Genomic DNA, 17846 nt, shown 5'->3' on the forward strand with positions numbered 1-17846 from the left:
CTAAACAAAATGTTCGTTCATCCGTATGTATTCTTGTGCTGGTCTAGAAAACAGCCAAACACAAGATGAGTAAATATTTATAGGGTAATTTGGGGCTGGCCAGACAAGGAGGCTGCCACATGGCCATTACTGCAGCCGGTATCCTGATAAAACATTGACTGGGGTCTGATACTTGAGCCTCATAGGGAAATGGAGGCTGACTCTTTTATCCCATTAGCAGAATATTAGGAGTTAGGTCTGCACTGTAAGGAATTTTTAATTGTCTGTTTACAGCATCATCAAGCTTCTTAATAATATCATATTAATTATGATGTTGATCCAGTACATATTCTTGCTATGACGAGTTACTGTAGTTCATAAGCTATACTCTGAACATTACAGTGGGGCAAAAAAGTATTTAGTCAGCCACCAATTGTGCAAGTTCTCCCACTTAAAAAGATGAGAGAGGCCTGTAATTTTCATCATAGGTATACCTCAACTATGAGAAACAAAATGGGGGAAAAAATCCAGAAAATCACATTGTCTGATTTTTAAAGAATTTATTTGCAAATCATGGTGGAAAATAAGTATTTGGTCAATATTAAAAGTTCATCTCAATACTTTGTTATATATCCTTTGTTGGCAATGACAGAGGTCAAACATTTTCTGTAAGTCTTCACAAGGTTTTCACACACTGTTGCTGGTATTTTGGCCCATTCCTCCATGCAGATCTCCTCTAGAGCAGTGATGTTTTGGGGCTGTCGCTGGGCAACACGGACTTTCAACTCCCTCCAAAGGTTTTCCATGGGGTTGAGTTCTGGAGACTGGCTAGGCCACTCCAGGACCTTGAAATGCTTCTTACGAAGCTACTCCTTCGTTGCCTGGGCGGTTTGTTTGGGATCATTGTCATGCTGAAAGACCCAGCCACGTTTCATCTTCAATGCCCTGGCTGATGGAAGGAGGTGTTCACTCAAAATCTCACAATACATGGCCCCATTCATTCTTTCCTTTACACAGATCAGTCATCCTGGTCCCTTTGCAGAAAAACAGCCCCAAAGCATGATGTTTCCACCCCCATGCTTCACAGTAGGTATGGTATTCTTTGGATGCAACTCAGCATTCTCTCTCCTCCAAACACGACGAGTTGAGTTTAGACCAAAACATTCTACTTTGGTTTCATCTGACCATATGACATTCTCCCAATCCTCTTCTGGATCATCCAAATGCTCTCTAGCAAACTTCAGACGGGCCCGGACATGTACTGGCTTAAGCAGGGGGACACATCTGGCACTGCAGGATTTGAGTCCCTGGCAGCGTAGTGTGTTACTGATGGTAGCCTTTGTTACTTTGGTCCCAGCTCTCTGCAGGTCATTCACTAGGTCCCCCCGTGTGGTTCTGGGATTTTTGCTCACCGTTCTTGTGATCATTTTGACCCCACAGGGTGAGATCTTGCATGGAGCCCCAGATCAAGGGAGATTATCAGTGGTCTTGTATGTCTTCCATTTTCTAATTATTGCTCCCACAGTTGATTTCTTCACACCAAGCTGCTTGCCTATTGCAGATTCAGTCTTCCCAGCCTGGTGCAGGTCTACAGTTTTGTTTCTGGTGTCCTTCAACAGCTCTTTGGTCTTGGCCATAGTGGAGTTTGGAGTGTGACTGTTTGAGGTTGTGGACAGGTGTCTTTTATACTGATAACAAGGTCAAACAGGTGCCATTACTACAGGTAACGAGTGGAGGACAGAGGAGCCTCTTAAAGAAGTAGTTACAGGTCTGTGAGAGCCAGACATCTTGCTTGTTTGTAGGTGACCAAATACTTATTTTCCACCATGATTTGCAAATAAATTCTTTAAAAATCAGACAATGTGATTTTCTGGATGTTTTCCCCCATTTTGTCTCTCATAGTTGAGGTATACCTATGATGAAAATTACAGGCCTCTCTCATCTTTTTAAGTGGGAGAACTTGCACAATTGGTGGCTGACTAAATACTTTTTTGCCCCACTGTATGTGCTTAGTGTATGGGAATACAGTTATACAAAGATGGTTACAACTACAGTATTTAGCCTGCCTTGATCTATGATATCAAAAAAAAAAAAATGCTAGCTCAAGAACCTATTAATATTGCTTAAGTGTGGACTACGATTCAGACATTTAGTTCAAATGTCAGAAACTACTACAAATGATAAGAAAATAATATGACAATACAATATGTAAAATCAAAGTCCCCATTGTTTTTATTTTTTACAATATTTATATGAATACAAATAATTGGATATTCAATATATTTTTCCTACTGTAACAATAAAATATACTCTGTTAAAATTTACAAAAATAGTTCTGAGAAAAGCTGTTTCCTATATCTATCGGAAACTACATTCCTATAACTACACAGAGCTAGTAGAATAATATAATTAGTTTAGTTTATCTGATGTTTCTTTTGTATAATCTGACAAAACAATCAATAATTTAAAATATTATGCACTTGCACGTTATTTTTTTTCCATTTAGAAAACTTGTCTATAAACAATTTAATAATTTATCAATTCTCTTTCTCCCTCTAACATAAATGTAGTAATAACAAAAAGTAACCAGCAAAATGCATAAAGTAAGCAGGAAATTAATTTTATAATATAGACAATAAAATGTGAGAGACGAATCTGGTTATCTACATTGTGACTGTTTGGCACTATGTCAAGCTATGGTACACTTTTTGATACTTTTTAAGAATTTGATACTAATTTATTCACTATGCTTATTTTAGTATGTTTATTCAGAAGACTAAATTTTTTGCTAGATTTTGATTTTGTTATCTCTATGATTATCACTTCTAGTGTAAATTTAATGCTAATTTATTCACCATGCTATTTTAGTCAGTATGTTTATTCTGAAGACTAATGTTTTGCTAGATTTTGATTTTATCATCTCTATGAATGTTATTTCTAGTATCAATTTTGACATTAACATAATTGATATATTTTATAAACCAGCCAGAAATGTTGTTTAGGGACAGTATAGAATTTATATTTCTTCAGGTTTCCCTGCTTCTTTATCAAGATATTTGGTGTAGAGGAAGACTTCTGGTTTAGCTTTACCATACTGTATATAGGATATTTAAGTAAATTTCTACCCTTTGCCAAAATTCAGAGAACTTCAGTTGTTAAGCTATCACTTAACTCCAGCATCTTTAAAATGTACATTTCACCAGGTAACAAAATACTTATTATTACATTTTTGTTCCATTTCTCCTCCCTCCTCCAAACCCACATTACTTAAGATCCTATAAACCAGGGTTTCTCAACCAGAGTTCTGTGGAACCCTAGTGTTCCATGAGAGGCCACTAAGGGTTCCCTGGAGATCATGATTTATTTAAAAAATAATTTCAAATTTGGGCAATGCTCTCGTGGTGATGAGCAGAGGCCGAACAAAAATTTAGTTACAACTCTTTCTGAGTTCTCTGGTGGTGCACTGTAGGACTGTGTTTATTTCGTTGAACCCATTCTTAATTCGTGATGTGAGATAGGGAAGACCATTGATAACAGGTGAACACTATATTGCAGGAAGGGAGGAATGTATTGAAGGAAGGGGAGGGAAAAGGGCATTTTTCAAGAAATTAATGGACTTGTCCAACTTAGTCTGTGACGTCAATCTCCCCCTCCTGCATCTTTTCCCTGTGGTTTTCCTGTAGTTATTTTATTCTGTTGTTTTAAATAAATTTTGTACACGTTTATTCAATCATGTCTGAGGGTCCAATGTGGTGATTTTTGAAGAGGAGGTATGACGCTGGGCTTGGGGATCTGGATGTGTGGTAGAGCCCACTCAATGGCTGTATTGAAAGTTGCTGAACATTTCTGGAACTCTGCAGCTGACTTTGTTTAATAGTTTTAATATGGTTTTATAACCTTTTAAAATATGCTTTTATGTGGTTTTATATTGTGTTTTGTTTATTGTTTTTAGTTCTGTTTTTTCACTGTTGTAACCTGCCCAGAATGATACATATGAGATGGGTAACTCTACAGTAAATTAACAAATAAATAAATAAATGGCCCACCACAGGGCTGCCCCCTCCACCCAGCCATGGAGCTGTGTGACTCTGTGTCCATTTCCTCTTCACCTCCCCAAGAGACTAAAACCCCAGTTCTTCTTTTTTCATGGTCAAAAGGATACTGTATTGACTTTGTGGACTGCATTGCACAAGGTTGCTATTTACCCTAGTAACATCCATAAAACCAGCCACCATGTCTCACCATGATGTTCTTCCTACTGGTATCCTCCCTTATCATTCCTGTTTCATTCTTCTCCTAGCTGTCTGCCTCTCCCCCATCCCAACCAAGCATGGATCCTTTACTTTCTCTGTTCCCAACAGCAGCAGCTAAATTGGAAGGATTTGCACTTGGCTTAGGTCCAACGTGACTTGCTGCTGCTACTGAGGTAGATGGCAATGCTGTCCACCAATTGCAGAGCTAAAAGGGGAGAGGATTTGTGCTTGGTGGGGGGAAGGCAGAGAGGGAGAGGAACCTTCTTTTCTCACTCCCCTGACTGCAGCAGCAGGGACGCACTGCCCACATGTGAAGATGGCAACTCTTTCTTGAACTCTACTTTGATGGGTCCTGGAGATCTCTGAGTCATTCAGAAATGACTAACTTAGCCTGCCAGTTCCACCCCTTCAGAATTTGTCAACAGCACCCATTTGATGTCATGAGGGAATTTCTCTGCAGAATAATCTGATGGGATAGAACAAGGAAAAACCAAAAACCCCAAAGGCATTGTTCTTTCCATAACAGTGATATACAGACACTGCAATAGAAATTGAAGGTTTGTCCTGAGATGATACAACAGCCAGTTTGGTGTAGTGGTTAAGGCACCAGGCTAGAAACCAGAAGCCCAGGAATTCTAGTCCTACCTGAGGCATGAAGCCATCTGGGTGACCTTGGGCCAGTCTCTCAGCCCTAGGAAGGAGGCAATAGCAAACCACTTCTGAAAAACCTTGCCAAGAAAACTGCAGGGATTGGCCCAGGCAGTTGCCAGGAGTCAACACTGACTAGAAGGCAAAAAACATCCAACACGCTTCCTAAGAAGATAAAAACTACAACCCTTAAAAAGAGCAGAGTTAGTTAAGCATGAGGAAGAAAGCAAATGAGCTCCTGTGCAGTTGCTCATGAATATCAGAGCATGAAACGATCAATCTTAACCTACAGCCCTTTTCCAATTTCCCTCCTCACACAAAAAGCTGAAGTTTCAGAACACTTCTGTACACATTATTCTGACTCCTGGTTTCCTCTGCCACCTGCATCAGTGACCCTATTCTGCCCTTACTGTCAACCAGCTTCTTTTACTTCCCTGCCTTGTGTGAAGCAAGTAACAAGTGTTTACTTTTTTCTTTGAGCACAACTTACTGTCTTAAGACTCATCCAAAAGAGATAAAATCATGCCTTTAGAGCAGATTTTGTCTGAATTGATCTGTGCTAATGCAATGAGACAAGAAAGAAAACCAAACCAAATTGTGCCTGACAAAAAAACTACTTCCACTTGTAGTCTGTGTATTATGAAATACAGAAAAAAATTGTAGCCTGTGTATTATGAAAGAAAAACGATTTTGAGTTGTCTTTAGTAACAATGCAGCTTTCACTTCAGTTTTGTCCCTGGCTGTGTGAAAGAAACAATATTTTTCTCCATAAAAATTACGATAATGTTTAAGTCTCTTAACTATTCCTATACATACATCAGCCTCCCTCAACCTAGCGAAACTCCGTCCAGTTGTGTTGGACCTTAACTAACAACCATTTTGAGAGAGATGGTGAGAGCTGTAACCTAACGCAGCCGCGATTTTTCAAGAGTTTGCACCGACGACTCTGTTTCCTTTTTCATCCTCCTGTTTCACACTGGACCACGCCTCTTTCCCTGAACTGACTGGCAGCCACGCCACTCCCTGCCTTGCTTCTTCTGAACTCGACCTCGCACTCCCGCCTTCCAAACGACCCTTTGCTATTTCTTGGTTTGCGTGGTATTGTCTTATCGGTAACTCCCTCTCCCCAAACTCAAAAGGATTATGGAAGCTTTAACTCGGATCTCCTCCTCCTCCAATGTCCCTCTCCTGCAGTTACTCAACTCCAAGTCCTGCGCGACTGAAATTTAGAAGAGGGTAGTTCCGAACCCCTTCTAGCAGCCCTTCCCACCCTCGAAGTCCGGCGTAGGAACGCCTCTTACTTGAGAAATCGACGGGTGGTGGAAACCTCCGACCGGGGTCTCTCCTCGCGAGCCCTTGCCTGTCCAGCGGCGGGAGGGAATTTGCGGAGAGACGCGCTCCCAAGGTGAAATCCGCGTCAGCTCGCGCGTTCAGGCTCTCAGGGCGCCTCCCCCAGCTCCCGCTCCCGGCGTCGTGGCTGTTTTCTGCTACTCTGGCTGGGCGCCTCTGGTGAAGCCCCAGTCGGTTCAGGATGAGCGGAGGGCTCGCTTCCTCATTTTCTCTTTCGCAGCCCCAACTATTTCCTCAGCGCGGAGGCTCAGCCGAGGAACACTTCCTCGTCGGACGAAAGCGCATCTGCCCTCATTTGCTTAAGAGCCTTTCAGGCCGGTAAGGGGTGGGGGAGCAGAAAGACCCAGGTTTGGGTAACAACCTGCTCAACTCGGGGATCGGGTGCTTCCAGGACTTCCGCGGGGATGTGGCGCCTTCGAATGTCGAGCTCCGCCACGTCTCGCAGAAAGGTCTCGGCAATTAACATTGGCTGTCACGGTCCACCGCCTGATTCTAAGTCTTGTGACCTGCAGGACCGTAACTTATGTTTAAAAATTTCCAGAGGAATAGCTGTGCTGGCCTGCTGCTACAAAAACAGCAGACTGAGTGTAGGCATCTTTAACGCTGATGTGATTTGGCATGGACTTTGTGGATTACTTCCATTTGCTTTATTGCATTTATTAACTCAATAATAAACTTGAGCATTCCATTCAACAGACACTTAAACTGAAAACAAGATACCTAAAACCACAAATAGGGAATACTTGATTTGATAAGATTTCTTTTATTCCATGCCTAAGATTGCCTGCTATGTTGATTTTGAAGAAGAAAAAAAGTCTGACATGAGGAGAAGTGATCTAACAGGAAAAATAGCTCTCTTTTGTTCTCTTACTTCATCAACATAGCCTGGAGCCTGGAAGGCGGTATGTAGGGGACGCTCCCCAGGTAGGCAGCTGCTAAGATCCCTTTTGCTTCTATCCCAATTTGCAGGGTGCAAGTAAGCAAGAGAAGGCAGCATCTTGCTTAATCTCTCTGAGCTGATTGACAGATGATGGGGCCCACATTGTTGACATGAGCACGAACAGTTGCCTTTTCCTGCTCTGTGGGGGTTAGAAAATTGGTCAACAGATGGGCAACCACCTCATTCTCTCAGTTGCTGGTGCTCTGTCTTCTCCATGGCATCATGATGAGAACTGAGCCAAAATACCCCACATTTACATATCAACCAGTGAGAGAATTGAGACAGGAAGTGAAGTAGGTAGCCTGTGGTAGAGGAGAAAGCAGGTGAGCATCAACCATTACTCCTCCGACCCTTCCCATGGAGGGAAGGAAAAGTTACAGCATGGAGGCAAGAAGCAGCTACTGCTTCCTTTCACTCACCCTTTCTCTTTGTAGGGGGGAGTGGATAAGTGTGCTAAGGAAGAGAGACCTATTGTTGCCTTTAGTTTGTGCTCAGCCTTTGCACTGCTCCAAGGCCTGAGAAAGAATGTGGGAATGAGTCTTTTGCCACTCACAACCTTTCTTTTGATTATTCAGCATGCAAGTTCAGCATGGAACAAACAGTCTTCTCCAGGCAGCACACTGGTGAGGGTTCTGTCCAGTGTGCCAAATTCTGCCTATTGTGCCATCCAGAAAAACAGAAGGAGCAAGAGAAACAGCTTCTGCCTCCATGCTTTTGGTCATCCTCTCCAAAAATCAGGCAACAGTCTCTGACTGCTAAACTTCCTATGTTATTTAGAGGAGGTCATGTATCAGTGGACCTTATGCATTTATATAGAACATTTCTTAGAAATATTCAGCTGTTATCTTGGAAGAATACCAGGACCATCTATATCAAATTGCTTATGTTTATGTTAAATGAACCCAGGAGGAAAAAAAAAATCAGTGTTTGGAAAAGAGTCCTTAACCATTGTTGCCAGCATATGACATTCAGTCTCATAAATTCTACTTAACTGATACAGCAGTCCCACAGTCCATTAAAGGCTTTATACTGTACTTCTACTCCTTTTGAAATTGTGCTTAAGAACTTTTTTTTTTTATTTTGCCTGCAGTGAATTCCCAGTATGCCATGACATTTGCAACCACTCCTATGCAAAGGTATGAATGGGGAAAAAATTAAAAGTTATGCAAGATCTAGATGTCTGTCATTTCAAAATTTCCCAACCAGCTGGTTAAGTGAGTTTGTTTCCTTCACATATTACATAGTGTTAGTACAAATAGTATTAATAATAATAAAGAAATGTACAGGAAATAGATACAAAAACATACTGTTTTTATTTGATGTCTCTGGGGTGAAAAAAGGTTCCAGATCTTAATATTCAGCATTTAAATTAAATTACAGAAAGGTATTATGAAGGTTGAATTCCAACCATTCATAAAATATTTTCATAAAAGTATTTGCATTTCATAAAATATTCTCATAAGAGTATGTTACATGGAGACTTTATTGACAGCACACTGATGATTCCTCTCTGTAGTTCTGTGTAGCTGAAATTTAATTCTGTTGAAATGATGCCCTTTGGGGTGCCTGCAGTATTGCCTTTATTGACATTTGGATTCCATCTGCCATCACACCATTCAACACTGTTTCTTCAAGTGCTTTGAAATAAGTTTAAAAATACAATTCTGCTAAACAAGAATTTCCTTAGGCACACTTCCATAGACACAGTACTAAAGCAGATTGATTGGGTCTTCTCTAGCCGACTTTGCCCGTTTTCTGTAACAAGGGGTTCTGGGAAGTAGATTCTAGAATGCAAGTCTTTGTCAAACATGTGGTTCATCTCCTTGAGCTATTTTAGTGATGAAGATACCTACAAATCCTGTGATGAATAATCGGGGATAAGTATGTAAGGGACAAAGTTTAATTTGAATTAAAATGTATTATTTTTGCTCTTTGGGTATTTCTGTGGTTTCCTGTAGTTAAGTGTTTGTTTTAATTAGCGACTAGTTCAATCTTAATGTATCGCTTATTAAGTTCTCAAGAGGGCAAGCTATTAGTGGAATTAGAAGACATCAATTATCTCAATATTCACAAACAGAAAAAACACATCAGCCTTCCAACCTAGTGACCTCCAGTTGTGTTGGACCATAGCTACGAACCATGTTGGCAAGAAATAATGGGAGCTGTAAATCTAACACAATTTAAATTCCTAAAATTTAAGGAATTTTAAAAGAGTGGATGCCTATCCTGCACTCCTTCCTCCCACAAAGACGAGGCTGCTTCTTCATGTATTCTCTGCTTAATATTGAATGCATTTCTTTCCCTGAACTCTTCTTGCTTCTTATGTGGCAGGTCTTGCTTCCTCCTCTTTCCAAATTAGCCTTTACTATTCCTACATTTCCAGACTATTAATAACTCCCTCTCCCAAAGTTCCCAAGCTTTAAATCATTTGTGACAGAAATTGAGATGGGCACTTCTGTCATCCTGATCCCCCCTCCCAGTCCAGTATATTAACACCTCTACTTGAGAGGAGAAAAAAAGGGGGGGGGGACCCCTGGGAAGCCTTTCCTTGCAGGTCCCAGCATTTGTGGATGGACATGTCAAGGTGAAATCCAGATCATTCAGAAGCATCTCCTACCTCAGGTGCAGTCTGAAATTTGCATTCTTTGTCCAAAAGCCAGTATAGCTCTTTTTTCTTTTATTGCCATGCCTGCTGTAGCCCCAAGTCAGTTAAGAATGAGTGGAGCGCTCACTTCCTCATTTTCTTTTTGCAGGCCTAACTATTTCTTCAGTGCCAAGGTTCAGCTGAACAACAGTTCAGCCTTTTCTGCACTGCAGCCTTAAACTGCTTGACCTTCCATGTGTAAACTGGCTGGAAATTAAGCTGGTTTAAGAAATTCCTTGCTGGATTTTAACCCTTTTCTTCACTTTGGTCATGGTGATGCATGGCAGGGTGAAGTGCCCTGATCAGGACAGTGTTCTAAAATGGTCTCAAGGACATATATATATATATATATATATATATATATATATATATGTATATGTATGTATATGTATATGTATATGTATATTTCTACTTACCAAAGATATACAAAGTGTCACATAGACACTAAGAAGCTTCTTTGAGGCACAATTGGAGGAGGAGTCTTCAGCAGAGGACCCAGCAAGGGCAAACAGGGTCAGAAGATCTGCATAGCAGATTGGTCTGGTGGCAAAGCTGCCTGCATCTGGGAGGGACAGATCAGATGTCAGTGAGGATAGATAGCACTGGAATTCCTGGCATTTCAGGAAAGAATTATTTTTTCCTCTTTCCATTCTCCTTTCAGTTCCAAAAGCGAGCTCAAGAAGTAAAAGTACAAAAGCTGTATTAACAAAAAAGTGGATAGGCATCCACTCTTAAAATTCCTTAAAAAATGAGCATATCAACTTGTGATAAGGGGCCTGTATGATTGGGGACAGAAGTAGCAAGATAGTGAAGGAACAGTATAAAGCTTTATATATAAAAGAATGTATAGTTTGTTAAGCTAAGGCCACTGTCTATATTAGAAATAAGCACAGATTATTTACCTAAAACACTATAACAATAAAGATCACCATAATTTAGAGAAGAACAGCATGTGTGTGTATGTCTGGAGAGTTCCCATCTGTTTTCCCAGCCTCAAGTAGGATGGCCTGCCTAGTTCATGCCTACCACGGCCCCTGATGGGTGAATTCTGCTGCTGGTTTATCTCTCCCAGCTGCAACAGGAAAGCAAGCACCTATCACTTTCTTTTTCATGGAGGGTTTGACAACATGTTTCCATTCATAGGGCTTTTGTATGAGCCCCCCTCTTCATACTTGACATCTTCCTATCTGGTGCATCCAGAGATGGGCAATTAAAGAAAAGGAAAGGAAAATGCAGGTGGGGTGAAGCTTACATGAGGATTTGAAGATTAGATTATAAATGTAATGGGATATGTTTTGACAAAGAATTACTCCTACTTAATGTATTAAAAACTAGCACTTATGATAGTCTTACTATTCCTAAGACCAGAGATAGATTGGAAGTTATCTATTTTTCATATCTTTTTTCTTTTTCTTTTACTTTATCTCACTTTTTCTTTTCTTTTTCTTTATAATTTGTATTTTCAATTTTCTTTTTCATTTCTAACTTTTAACTTTGTAATTTTAAAATTTCAATAAAATATTATTAAAAAAAAAAGAAAGAAAAGGAAAAAAACCCAGCCTTTCATTGTTCCACCAGTGAACTTGACAAAGGGGGCAGGGGGAGCATTAGTCAAGGTCCCTTCAGAAGGGGGTAGCAACTCCAGCTGCTGCTACTGAATGCCTGGTTGGTCTGCAATAAGGCTTCCCTCATTCATGATTTAATCATTGATGAGAGGGCTAACCTGGCATGTATTACCGAGACTTGGATGGGTCCGGAAGCGGGGAGATAGCCCTTTCTGAGATATGCCCAGCGGGGTTTCGGGTGTGGCATCAGCTGAGACTCCGGGGCAGGTGTGGGGGTGTGGCAATTGTCATCTGGGAATCCCTTATGGCTTTCAGGAGCACTGCCCCCCAGGTCCCTGGATGTGAGACTCTGTTCCTTAAGTTGGGCTTAAGGATCAGTTAGAATTGTTGCTGTTGTACCAGCCTCCCTGCTATATAGAAACCTCCCTGTCTGAGCTCCTTGACTCCATCTTGGGGTTGGCAGTGGAGCTCCCCAGTTGTATGGTTCTGGGGATTTCAATCTGCCTTCTCTCAGAGTGGGGTTGGAGGTGGCTCAGGAGTCATAGCCACCATGATGGCCATAGGGCTGTCCCAGGTCATCCAGAGCCCGACATGGGACAGTGGTCACACTCTGGATTTGGTGTTCCTGTCAGAGCAGTGGCTATATGATCTGAAATTGGGGGAGATTGAGAAGGTGGTTGCACAACAGCTTCAGAGGGCTTTGGATGAAGTGGATTATCTGGATCCTTTTCCATCGGGATTCAGACCTGGGTATGGGACAGAAAAAGCATTGGTCGCACTTTTGGACAATCTGTGGTGTGGATGGGATGGAGGTTGTGCATCCATCCTTGCCCTACTTGACCTCTTGGTGGCTTTCTGGATCGACTCGGGATTTGGGATGGGCAGTGCGATGCTGTGCTGGTTTGCTTCCTTTCTCCAGGCTGGATTCCAGTCGGTGATGATTGGGGAGGAGAGGTCCCACCCTTGGCCCCTACTTTGTGGGCTGCCATAGGATTCAGTGATCTCCCCTCTCCTATTTAATATCTACATGAGGCCACTGGGTGAGATCATCCGTCACCATGGGATGAGGTATCATTAGTATGCTGATGATACCCAACTGTACATCTCTACCCCTGGTGAATTAAGTGATGCTGTGAACGCCTTATCCTGGTGTCTAGAGGCTGTGAGGGTCTGGATGGGGAACAACAGGGTTTAACTGAACTCTGGCAAGACTGAGTGGCTTTGGGGTTGGGGTTCTGCTGGTTCTGAGGTTATACCATCTTTGCTGCTGGATGGGGTGGCACTGCCCCAGATAGACCTGGTGTGCAATCTGGGGGTCCTCCTAGACTCACAACTTCTGATCAAAGAGCAGGTGGCAGTCGTGGCTAGGAGATCCTTTGCATAGCTTTGTGTTGTGCACCAATTGCACCCCTTCCTGGATTGGGAGGCTTTGCTCACAATCAGTCATGCCCTACTCATCTCCATATTGGACTGTAATGTGCTCTACATGGGGCTGCCCTTAAAGAGTATCTGGAAGCTTCAACTGGTGTAGAATGCACCAGTGCGGGCAGTTATGTGTGCTCCTAGAAGAGCAAATATTACACCTCTGCTACGTGAGCTGCATTGGCTGCCAGTTTGTTTCTGGGTCCAGTTTGAGGTGCTGGTGTTGACCTTTAAAGCCCTTCATGGGGCTGGGTTATCTGAGGGACTGCCTCTCCCTGATTACATCAGCCAGATTTGGCAGGGAAGGTATGCTATGCGTTTCATCAGCCAGGGACTTGCATTTGGTGGGTTCCAGGAGGCAGGCCTTCTCTGCCATGGCTCTCTTCTTGTGGAACATTTTCCCCCCTGAAGTTAGGTTCGCCCCTTCCTTGCTGTCATTTAGGAAGTCCCTCAAGACCTGGTTATGTCATCAGGCCTGGGGATCTTTGGGAACCGGAGACAGTCTTAGATGGCTCCACTGTGATTGATACTCTACTCTTTCCGTGGGGTTTGTATATTTTAAAATTTTAAAATTTTTGATGATGTTTGCATTTTAATAATTACTTTCTTATCTTTTATAATGATTTTTTTTATCCATTTGTTATTTTATTCAACTATTGTAAACCACCCAGAGTCACTTTATTAATAAACAAACCTCTACACATACCCCAGCTCATGAGAAGGTAACCTCCATACACTTTCCCTAATATGCATCAGGAATGCAGTTTTCTTACTTGAAACCACCACTGTGCTTCATTTCATTGTAGACAATGCCTCCATTCCATTTGGCTCCTGAGCGTTGTGGTAGGAATGTTCCCTCCCCTCTAGTCAGTGGTCACTGTTCTCCACAGCTATGCTGTCCTGGGCAGTTGAGTTTGCTTGATTGTTCATTTATTTATATATCACATTTATATACAGTAGCTGCCCATCTTGTATCAAACTCTGGGCAGCTCACAACCAAAAAATAAAACAACACCTATTTGCAACAAAAATATTAAAACCAAAAGACCTGGCACCATAGCTAAACTTTCCCATGCAGCCCACAACAAATTCATTTCACTAATCTCACCCTATCCCAGTGCTTGGGGAAAAAGCCAAGTTGTGAGTGCTTTTTGGAAAGTGAAAAGGGCGGGGGCCTGCTGAACTTCCAGGTTCACATCCTGTCAATAAAGTGGAAGCTTTCTTTCTGGGCAGGGCAGTATAGAAAATATTATCAGGTAAACAACCACCTCATTCTCTCACTTGCTTATGCTGTCCCCTGTCCATGGCATCCGGATGAGAACTGAGCCAAAATAGCCCACATTTACATATCAACCAGTGAAAAAATTGAGACAGGAAGTGAAGTAGGTAGCCTGTGGTAGAGGAGAAAGCAGGTGAGCACCAACCATTTCTTCTCCAATCTTCCTGTGGAGGGAAGGAAAAGTTACAGCATGGAGGCAAGAAGCAGCTACTGCTTCCTTTCACTCACTCTTTCTCTTTTTGATGGGTGGGGAGTGGATAAGTGCACTAAACACCAATGGTTGCCTTTAGTTTGTGCTCAGCCTTTGCACTGCTGCAAAGGCCTAAGAAAGATTGTGGGAATGACTCTTTTGCCACTCATACTCTTTCTTTTGATTATTTAGTATACAAGTTCAGCATGGAATGAGAGCCTTCTCACTGTATACTAGAATCTTCCCTCTAGGCAGTGCAGTATTGTGGTCTTGTCAATGTGCAACTGTTTGAACAAGTACTCTCGAAAGATGCTCAATTCTGAATTGACCTAGAAGGAAGAATCAGGTGGGGTTCCTGAGTCTACCTAAAGCAGTTGTAGCCTCTCACATGCTGGAGGTATACAGATGGGAACTGAATAGCTACTTGTTGATGGTTTACTGGGTTCCAGTACTGATCAGAGGATTGACCTATGACTTATAAGATCCATTCCATTTCATACAATCTATTATTCTAATACTGTAAAACAAGCATGAATAATTAACTTCACAACTTAATATAGAAATATTATAGAAACTATTTTCATCTAATTTTCAACTGATTTCCCTTTATCTTTTAATTGTCCTCACAATTAAACTTGATCATCAACCACATCTGGATTTCACTCCAGTCTAATTTAACAGCTTCTAAATTTCATTCCAATCTTCCTCCTGCCATGATTTTTGCATCCTTACAATCATATGTCTCCACCTATTCCTTAATGCAGTCTAAGTCATTTGTATCAAATACTATTTTGATGTTTTACTGTTAAAAGAAAATGTGAAAAAATACTTTGCTTAAAAATCAGGGAATAGTTGGTTGCAGATACTTTTTTTTTTGATATGAAAAGTGTTTACATGACTTTCACCTCTTAGGACTTTAGGACACTCAATTATAATGAGTGGTGGGTGTCTTGCCAAATACATGAAATGTCTAACTAGTTGAGATATCTAAAGTAAGCTTAGGAGTATGTTTATGAAGATTCTCAGTCATCCAGGTGGAATTGTCTGGAGGTTGAGTGATGGCTAGTGGACTTCTTTTCTTTTTGGTAGAGACGTTTTGCTACCTGTCCAAGCAGCTTCTTCAGTCTAAAGCTGCTTGGACAAGTAGCAAAACGTCTCTACCAAAAAGAAAAGTCCACTTGCCATGACTCAACCTCCAGTAAGCTTAGGAGGAACGGGGATGCTTTGGAAAATTATATCCTACATTTCTGTGAGTTTTCGAGCTTCAGTATGTGAATATTATGTGTTACTTAGTTGAATATGTTTTAGAAAAATAAAGCAGGATATATCTTTTATGTAAATAAATAATGGGCATACTAGTACATGTCTGACTTTTTGTTTTATTAAACCCCTACCGTGTAGTTCTCTAGATAGATATCTCTTACCAGATGGTCTGAACTGTAATAATGTTACTGTTACTCAAAGGTAGGTGTGCCAATAACAGCTATGTCTGAAGTGAATGAGGGCATCAGGAACTATGTTAACTGGTTAATTTAGGTCCTGAAAGTTCATAACTAAGCACAAATGGGTTTGTGAGGTTTAAGGTGATATTGTAAATAATGATGTCACTTTGAATGGCATTCAGCGATGCATATATCCTGTAGTTTTTAGACAAACCAGTTGTGGACTGTGTTTAATACCGTCCAGACAAAAATGGATTAATGAAACAGTTGATAAAAACTGTAGAGTAAAACTATGAGAGGGAAATGAAGTTAACATGAAATAGCTTCCAATAAATTACTATGAAACTGAACAATATTTAAAATTAATATTAAACATTCTAATTACTTAGGCCTTTAACTCATTTCAAAAAATTGGCAGGGCTGGACTTGATTAGTCCTTAGATGGAGGATTATCAGGAAATCCCAATGCTGCAGTCTAGATTGGGAAGTTGAAAAAACATAGTGGAAGAAAGTCACAAATCACTTCTGTTTTGTTGTCAAGAAAACTACATGAACGTATCCATGAAATCATTTGGCATTAAGTTTGATTTGAAGGTGAGGTCACTTTCATCTTAAATGTAAAACTAGTTGCCACCTAGAATCACAGGCATGTATTCCACATATTATTTGACGATTTGGACATTATTGAGGAATGCCCCCAAAGTCCACTTTTACTTAATAAATATGGTTAGTATTGCAGGCAAAAAATATAGAATTGCGCCTTAGATGGCGTCATGCCAAAAATCCCCCCAGAAAACAAGATTTAATGAATTTGATCATGTTGATCTCCATATTAGTTATTGCCAATTTGTAACAAACTTGCATTCTTATTTAAATTGTAATTAATGTGTCAATGGATAACAAATGCTAATTATATCTTTTTAAAATGTAAAACCATGACAATTTGAAATGCTACCAAATATTAAAAGATGCCAATCAATTCTGTCTTTCGATTTAACAGTATTAAAGGACCTGCAGATGGGTCCAAAAAACTCACAAATTTTCAATCAGCATTTGGAATATATATGTATGTATGTATGTATGTATGTATGTATGTAAAAACGTAATGGCTTGATTTGCAAATGTTATCAGCTTTGGGTACTATCCTGCAGATCACACTGCTATTAAAATCACAAGAGTATTTTTCCCCTGGTCAATTCAATTTCCTTGTCACAGGATGGATTGGATTCTGAAACTGCATTTTAATAGGGCATTGGACTTCCTTTCTTTTACATGTAGTATTAATCACACTTGCCTTCCTAAAACAAAATGAAACTTTGTCCTTAATTATCAATTTATGTCACGAATAATCCACCACTAATTATAAGAATTGCATGGATCATTATATCTTCACCCTGAATCTGTGTAGGCATTGCACTATGTAGGCGTCACTTTAAGGAAAGCTATTTGGAATTAGATCTAGAATTCTGCTATTTATCATCATACATCTACGGAAATTATAATTAGCTTGCATAAAAAGGTCAGAAGCTAATCGTGACTCGAGCAGATATTTTTTAGTATGGATTTTGCAGAACAGAAATACTTATTTATCCATAGCTAGCAAATATAAAACTAAGATCATTAGTAGGTATTTGTTTTCTAATGTAGTTTTTGAATTCCTGTAGTGGATACTGAAATTCTCTGTTGGATTTGTTCTTGTTTCCAGCAGATGGCACAGTGCATTGCAGGAACTTAGAACAATAATATGACTACATTTTTTTTATTATTGATGGTTTTAGGAAGAACAACTCTGCTTTTTTTTTTATTAGCATTTGCAGTAAAAAAGAAATCAAACTCTAAATCATGACAGCACTAGGAAAATGCTGCAAACACTGGTGTTCTTTACTTGGGTTTTTTTTTTCCATAAAAATTTTATGTAACTTCAGTGGAGGGAATATTTGTACATTTATCTTTGCAGTCAAAGTTTAGAATCATTAACAATCCTGTGTATTTGACTTTGGATAAAATCCATATAGTTTAGAACTGGTTGAAATAGGATATTACATGATTTAAAACTCTAAACCTGTTTACAGACATATTACTAGATGTGGAGTACACACATACAGAAGGAAGACTGACTTTACCATGTTGTTCC

The 17846-nt window shown here is 40.3% G+C and overlaps 2 protein-coding genes across 6 annotated transcripts in view; one reads left to right on the forward strand and one right to left on the reverse strand.

Annotated features, from left to right (window-relative positions):
• Positions 1 to 6310, reverse strand: part of SYK (spleen associated tyrosine kinase) — a 39493-nt gene extending 33183 nt beyond the window's left edge. For both annotated transcript variants that reach the window (XM_007432418.3, XM_007432417.3), the window contains exon 1: positions 6182 to 6310. The gene's annotated coding sequence lies outside the window, so the exon portion shown is untranslated. The remainder of the gene's footprint in view (positions 1 to 6181) is intronic.
• A 111-nt stretch (positions 6311 to 6421) lies between these two features.
• Positions 6422 to 17846, forward strand: part of DIRAS2 (DIRAS family GTPase 2) — a 62073-nt gene continuing 50648 nt past the window's right edge. For 2 of the 4 annotated variants that reach the window (XM_088129787.1, XM_088129785.1), the window contains exons 1-2: positions 6737 to 7154; positions 8261 to 8306. Coding sequence is in view for 3 of the 4 variants with exons in the window: in XM_088129785.1 (XP_087985911.1) it covers positions 8278 to 8306 (29 nt within the window). In the remaining variant the exon portion in view is untranslated. Of the gene's footprint in view, positions 6549 to 6736; positions 7155 to 8260; positions 8385 to 17846 lie in introns of those variants that run through there. The other 2 variants (XM_088129786.1, XM_007432416.3) reach the window with 2 other exon arrangements.

Source organism: Python bivittatus, unplaced genomic scaffold (assembly GCF_059951505.1).
Source record: "Python bivittatus isolate LINGU-HERP-01145 unplaced genomic scaffold, Pbiv_v1 ctg000850_np1212, whole genome shotgun sequence".
Classification (NCBI taxonomy): domain Eukaryota; kingdom Metazoa; phylum Chordata; class Lepidosauria; order Squamata; family Pythonidae; genus Python; species Python bivittatus.